Consider the following 6,632-nt stretch of genomic DNA (forward strand, 5'->3'; position numbering starts at 1 on the left):
CGTGTTCAAATTAGCTACTTTACCAGCTTCTAGCTCTATAGCGCGTGGGCTGCACGACTTAGCACTAGTTGCAATCGATTTCTTGGGATGGATTTGTATATAATGAGCTAAAATTACACCTATTCTGAAAAACTCGAAGTTGGTGCTCTGTGGGAAGCTTAGAAGTGCAAAGGCAGCTATTATTGAAACTAGCAGAGCGAGAGAATGCAATGATAGAAGAACCTGAAAGGAGGGGAGCATCCTCCGTCGAAAGTCTGGAGAGCTTAAAAGAAGACACAGTTCAAGCAATACAAAAGACATGGAACCCAAGTAGTGGATCTATAACTGAAGGACGGTCATTATATACTTTCTAGTATTCTTAGCAAAAGTGTATCATAGCTTTGCTATCTAATATTATTCCCTGCACAGCGGGACGCATTTTATCCAAACTTTCGGCAAGCGCTGTAGAGAGATGGAACATAATGCGCTTCACAGGAGCGGTGCTCTACTTGTGCGTGTCATCAAGCCTACTGAGCATAAGAGCTCTCATGCGAACCTCCTCAGACCTTGTTTGGTGTACCGGAGGGGGACCAGTCTTTCAACATGTGGGGCGGTGGTGGCCAAGGCTGTCTAGTAATCTGCAAGTATGTAGTGGCGCCAATTATAGCATGCCGGATGTCTATGAGGTGGGTCGCTTGAGAGATGAGACAGTTCAGTTCAAGGGTTCGTTGATGTGGGACGTTGTAGATATTGTCGGATGGTAATAGGCTCACCAGGAAGTCTATTAGTGACTTTATATGTACGTAATATAACTATAATGCTGAATGTGGTGTCTAGGCTCCGCCATCGCGTCTTGCGTTGTTGCTTTGTGAGTAGATGGCTGCTGCTGCATTTAGTAGTTAGACGTGTTATATTAAGTAAGCAGCTTGCTCGCAAATTCTGCTGTCTGTGCCAGCCAGAGCCGCAATAGTAGCTCTATAGGTGCCGAACCGACGGGAGAGACCATTGCGGCTATTAATGGGTGTATTTCTAGTCCTTCGTGATGATAATTCTAAAAAAATTGAGTACTCGCTGTTTATCGTGTTTCAGTTTTGATAACTATAACTAGTTAACTACAGTTAGCAAGTTCTAAGTGGCAAGATTCTCTCCTAACTAGAGAAAGACTAGCGTAACAAGCAAGACACTCTAGAGTGCTCCTGCTTGTTACGCTAGGCCAGATGGAGTTGTGTCTAGGATAAAGTAGAGGTCACCAGCTAAGAAGCAAGTACATCTGTTAAGGACTGCATCAGCCCACCATAAGATAGGCTATTGTTTTGTACCAGTACAGTAGTTAATTAGCAATTGCGGCTTCACCCTTACACGCAGCTGCGCAACGATTTTGAACAACCATGCCTTCTATACATAGCTTAGCGCGAGCAGTCAGCTGCAGAGCAACCAACATGATTGGTGAATTTTCAGTCTTATTATGACCAAACTTGTAGGATGCTGCCTAAAGTAGTGAAGCCGCAATCGCTATAGTCTTATCGCTGTAGGTGACACTGTGAACGATGAGTTGGCGTATTATGCCGTTAATTTAAGTAAGGTTTGCTTATGCGGCAGCGGTCAACGCTGTATCAACGTAAGTATTGCATAATATCGTTAAGGTTGCTGATATCGTAATTATTTCGCTACATCATTATTTTCTAACTAGAACATTATAAGAAAGCAAGTAGGAATCCGTAACTCGTACATTAAAGCTAGATGGTGGAAAAATCAATATATACATACGCGCCCTCTAGTGATAAACAGGCTAGTGATTAACAAAGTGCTTCGCATCATTCGTCGACCTTTAAAAGTAACGAGACTCCAGTATAAGGCAAACATGCAAATAGGATCTATAATCGTTAGCAGAGGAATCTTATAGTAAGTTTACGTCGTAAAAAAAGCGCAGATCCACAAGAAGAAGCAAATACTTATATCAAAACCTACTTTAGATAGTAACTTAGACCTTACTTTGCCATTTAATGCACCTGTGTTGTATACAATTGTATCCCAAGTCGTTAGAGCTAAAGCGTTAAGGGCAAAGACGATTAGAAGATAGCCAGCTATATCTAGGTTTTTTCGGAAGCGAGATTGGCGCATATAGATACGCATGGCGATAACGGCGTAGACAAGGACCAGTAGAATCCATTCCAAACCCTTATTTTAGTCAGCTATATCTCGTAACCACTAAACTTATTAGTAGCCTACTATACAATATACACCACTAATAATATATATCATTCTAAGTGTTAAGAGTTATAGGTTATATATATGCACGAGCGTATGATAGGGGTAAAGAACAGACCCAAGTTAGAGTAATAGACAAAATAGCGCTATAGGTGATGAATAACGGACATGCAATACTTATGAAATACAAATATATATTATGTACATATCGAAGGGTGGAACGACCTTCAAAATGTGTTATTATGTTCGTCTAATTATTGCGGCCTCGGTGTGGATGATCCGGTGCAGGCCTGTATCAAACCGCCAGGATGTACATAGTGACGTGTGCAGCTTACTGATGCGTGCAGCTTACTGATGTATATTATAGATAGTTAAGTATCATAGTTGGCTGATTGTGAGATAGAATATATAAGACAGAAACCGATTTATGTTCAGCATATAAGATTTTATCTATCTGTGTAACTGCCTTTTGTCTTTATCTCAACTCTCTTTGTTTTAGGATCTTTATTCGTGCTGTCGTTACTCTGCTATAGCTGGATCTCCGACGTTCCACTTAGAATCCACCGCCCCTAGGTAGTCAAGATTTCTACAACAATAACTGGATACATATCTTTAAAGAGCCATAGAAGACAGCCAATATCCATAACTGAGAGGCTTTTGGAAATGCAAAAAACAGTGCATGTAGCGTTTGACGGGTGGTCGGAGGAATATAGGGAGTGGGAGAAGTGGGCTTTACTATCTGAACTAAAAGGCCGATACTGGGAAAGTTTAGGACAACACAGATTGGCGGAGACAGCGCACCGAAAAGCATTGCTATTAAGTACAGAGATACTAGGGCCTGAGCATCTATTTACGCTGGCGAGTATGCATAACTTGGCGTTAGTGCTGAATAGCCAGAAAAAGTACGAGGAGGCTGAGACCATAAATGAGCAGACACTAGCCCGATACAAGAAGGTGCTAGGAACTGAGCATCCCTCTACGCTAACGAGCATGCACAACTTAGCTTGGGTTTTAAATAGTCAGGGAAAGTGTAAGGAGGCTGAGGAAGTAAACTGGCAAACGCTAGTGCTGCGAGAGAAGGTGCTAGGGCCTAAGCATCCAGACACACTGGCTAGTATGAGCAACTTGGCGTGGGTACTGAGTAGCCAGAGAAAGTATAAGGAAGCTGAAGTGATGAACCGGCAGACGCTGGCGCTACGAGAGAACGTATTGGGGTCTGAGCATTTGGACACGCTGACTAGCGTCTATTACCTTGCCTATTCTCTTGCTCAGCAGCATTATATAGATGAACCTTTGCGTCTATATCAGAGGGCATCTACTGGATACGATCTCATCCTTGGAGAAGGGCATCCCACTACCTTAGCTTGTTGCCAGCATTATGCTAATTTATGTGCGTTACAAGAACAGCAGCTTATAGAACCATTTTCAAAGAAGATATCAAGACTATCATGCGGACTTGCCAAGATTGTTATTAGGAGCTTTAGGTTTTAAAGAGGGCTGAGTGATTGTTTGTGTTATCGTATGTAGACTGTAAATTGAGTGCTCAAGTGCAGGATTTAGCTTTCAGTAGAATTCAGGTTTCACTAATACGTACTCAATGTTAGATATAGCGAGAATGACATAACTAAACTATTTGATATAACTACTATTTCTATACTTTTAATAGGTAAATTATATCAATCAGGGACTATGTCTCGCAACGACTCAAAGATGTCTGCTTAGAGCATGAAAGCTATAGAGCCTATATAGATAGCGATTGTGAAGACAACTTTAAACACTAGTGTCTCTCGGTTATCTATCAAACTTGAGGAACTGGAGAAAGGAACGCTAGGCTCGGTCGGCTTGGAGAGATTCCGGGTTGAATCCGTTCCGTTGTTCCATAAGGGTAAAGGCAAACGGAGGGATGGGTTGGTTGGGAATAGAGAACCCTGCGAACCTATCGCACAAGTTGTAGTATGTACGATTGTAGAAGTCGTAGTTGCCATCCCAACACAAGCCCTACTAGTGACATTGTTCGTGCTATTACTCTCTCGCCAAAGGGATGACGCATCTGAAAAACCTAGAAGTACTAAAAAGTAGAGGGATATCATCGTGAAAGTTGGAAGCTTCTCCTGCGATACTGTGGCTGCTCTTTTAATATTTATTGTCTGAATAGACTTGAAAAATCGATAGCCATCTAAAATTGTGTAGTGTGGTTTTGTTAGGACCAGTAGAAAAGTACTGACTACCCATTCTCTACACAGACTTGGCGCAACTACAAATAGAGCTGTATCTATGGAGAATATATACAACAGTAGAACTGCAAACTTCTTATGAGCATTCACATGGATTCAATCGTCTCTAAAGTGCGCGTTGAGCTCGTTGACCTTGCTGCAACTTATGCAGCTGACAAGCACGAAAATGTTACGATTAGTCTGATTTCTGACTTCCAGCGAGCCTTATTCACTATCCTCGACGAGGGTATCCGAATTAAGGACCTTGAACAGTCCAAGGAGCTTAGAGACGAAATGATCTACCTGTTCGAGGATGAATATCCAACAGAACCTGCATGGCCGTATCTCAACCAATTGAAGAAGCAGGATAGGTGTTTTGCTGAGTTAGGCTGTAGATTTAAGCACGGAGCAGCGCTCTATAAGTCTTCTTCTTGCCAGGAACACTTTGTGTGCGAGAATCACAAGTCAAGTCCTTGTATTGCAAAACACGGGAAAGTAGCAGGTCAGAAACACCAGGACGACAATGATACGAAAAATATGAGAAAGACAGCTCTAGATATAGCAAGTGCGAGCACAGAGCACTTAATTGGAGGAGAGCCAGGCAATATAATGCTTGGAAATAAGAAGTCAGACGAAACGAATACAGAGAGAAGGCTTCTAGGTACTGGAGGCCTAGATAACGAGAAACCACCCAAGCCTGTAGTGAAAGACTCCGTAAGCATGGCAAAGCCCTCTGAAGATTTTTATTATTCTTGGGCAAATGACTTCCACTATAATACAGACAGTTCGTCCAGCGATGGGAGCGAACTGGACGATGATGTTGTGAACGGAGAAGAGAAGAATTGGGAGAACGCAGATATTGGAAGATAGTCAAAAATTAGAACTAAATATTTATGATAAATTCTAAGCTCTTCGCAGTGTAGCAAGCTCGAAATGTGTTGGAAAGTAATTGCTGTACTCTATCGAACGTGAAGAAGATGGTGTGTGGAATTTATTGATTATTGTTCGAATCATCTAATCTGCATATATCCAGTTGGTCGAGCAATACATGGTCAGTTAGCTAGCAACTACAGTAATCAAATATTTAACTAGTTGTCATTACCTAGTTGTCACATAGTTTAGCTTCCGATATCCACTTAATTTGCAACAACGCTCTGTAGTGAGTGCTTGGAGGGTTTTGGAAAATCATAGTTGACGAATTGCGTTGCGCCATCAACATATACCCGAACTTGAAAATATTTGTCTTAGATTTTTATTAACTAGTATCGATTGGTCAATGAATTCAGCTCTTTCTCATACATGTAATGAATATTTGATTATTTGTTCTACAAAGTAATATTACCGCAAAGACCTGACCGGGGTTCAGTACAGCTTTCATTAGCAACTTCTGCTGGCGGTAGCAGATTGCATTGGCTTGCTTGTGATGGTGATTGTAGAGAAAAGAATGGACAATCTTCAATTAGGCCCGATGAATTTGTGCAACTACCAATTGCATGCTGCAATTTAGCTATGTTCCAACCATTCTGAAAGTCGCCGTGGTAGCTAGAACCTAGGATCAAATAAGTCAAAGTTTTATTCGCAAACACTTCTTCATACCTGCTTGGTCGCCATTACTAAGTAGGAATCGCCCAGAGACGTTACGGAACACAGAAGTGTCCCAAATCATTTCAAAGAATAGGGCTGGGATCCTAGTCTGGTAATCTGCAGGACATGTGCCCTCCATAACAAGATCTGGATAGGCAACGTGAGACTCATGGTCGTTGGAATCAAGAGAAATGCCATCCCAACATGATGGAAACATCAGCTCAAGGCGAATGCCATCAGCGCAGTTTGAATCAATGAAAGACTTATTTGGAAGTAGATGGCGAGTTAAAGACCCCTCAGCAGCGCCACTGTAATTTAAACAATTGAACCCAATAGCTTTTTCAGCGAGTGCTTTTGGTGTTTTCTCTTCTGGACCCCACAGAGATTGTGGTATGTCTGAAGGGGGAATAAAGTCATTTTGCTTACTAGCATTACCGGCAATCATTCTAAATCCCGGTGGAAATGCCATGATTCTATCTCCAAAAAGAAAATAATAACTATAATTAGCATAATTATTATTATTATTATTCCATTATAGTCCTGTATCAGCCGTTGGCTATGTAGGACTTTGGCCAAAGGCCGTTCTATCTAACTAGTTACAATTTGGTATATTGTGCTGTATTGCGTGACTATGGTGCTTCGGCCTTT

The 6,632-nt window shown here is 41.6% G+C and overlaps 6 protein-coding genes across 6 annotated transcripts; 2 read left to right on the top strand and 4 right to left on the bottom strand.

Annotated features, from left to right (window-relative positions):
• Nucleotides 1-539: 539 nt before the first annotated feature.
• COCMIDRAFT_111145 (uncharacterized protein) lies at nucleotides 540-791 on the bottom strand (the record flags this gene model as incomplete). The annotated part of the gene is made up of 1 exon (XM_007695699.1): nucleotides 540-791. A coding segment is annotated over one exon (252 nt), but the record flags the coding sequence as incomplete, so codon positions are not given.
• A 1,096-nt stretch (nucleotides 792-1,887) lies between these two features.
• On the bottom strand, nucleotides 1,888-2,151 carry COCMIDRAFT_111146 (uncharacterized protein; the record flags this gene model as incomplete). Its single annotated transcript, XM_007695700.1, has 1 exon — nucleotides 1,888-2,151. A coding segment is annotated over one exon (264 nt), but the record flags the coding sequence as incomplete, so codon positions are not given.
• Nucleotides 2,152-2,850: 699 nt separating this feature from the next.
• On the top strand, nucleotides 2,851-3,558 carry COCMIDRAFT_71777 (uncharacterized protein; the record flags this gene model as incomplete). The annotated part of the gene is made up of 1 exon (XM_007695701.1): nucleotides 2,851-3,558. A coding segment is annotated over one exon (708 nt), but the record flags the coding sequence as incomplete, so codon positions are not given.
• Nucleotides 3,559-3,905: 347 nt separating this feature from the next.
• COCMIDRAFT_111139 (uncharacterized protein) lies at nucleotides 3,906-4,277 on the bottom strand (the record flags this gene model as incomplete). The annotated part of the gene is made up of 1 exon (XM_007695702.1): nucleotides 3,906-4,277. The coding sequence occupies one exon, from the start codon at nucleotides 4,275-4,277 to the stop codon at nucleotides 3,906-3,908; it is 372 nt and encodes a 123-aa protein (XP_007693892.1).
• Nucleotides 4,278-4,511: 234 nt separating this feature from the next.
• COCMIDRAFT_10331 (uncharacterized protein) lies at nucleotides 4,512-5,270 on the top strand (the record flags this gene model as incomplete). Its single annotated transcript, XM_007695703.1, has 1 exon — nucleotides 4,512-5,270. One exon carries the CDS (start codon nucleotides 4,512-4,514, stop codon nucleotides 5,268-5,270), a length of 759 nt encoding a protein of 252 aa, XP_007693893.1.
• Nucleotides 5,271-5,725: 455 nt separating this feature from the next.
• On the bottom strand, nucleotides 5,726-6,480 carry COCMIDRAFT_111142 (uncharacterized protein; the record flags this gene model as incomplete). The annotated part of the gene is made up of 2 exons (XM_007695704.1): nucleotides 5,726-5,949; nucleotides 5,997-6,480. Coding segments are annotated over 2 exons (708 nt in total), but the record flags the coding sequence as incomplete, so codon positions are not given.
• Between the last annotated feature and the right edge of the window lie 152 nt (nucleotides 6,481-6,632).

This window comes from Bipolaris oryzae (genome assembly GCF_000523455.1).
Source record: "Bipolaris oryzae ATCC 44560 unplaced genomic scaffold scaffold_400, whole genome shotgun sequence".
NCBI lineage: Eukaryota > Fungi > Ascomycota > Dothideomycetes > Pleosporales > Pleosporaceae > Bipolaris > Bipolaris oryzae.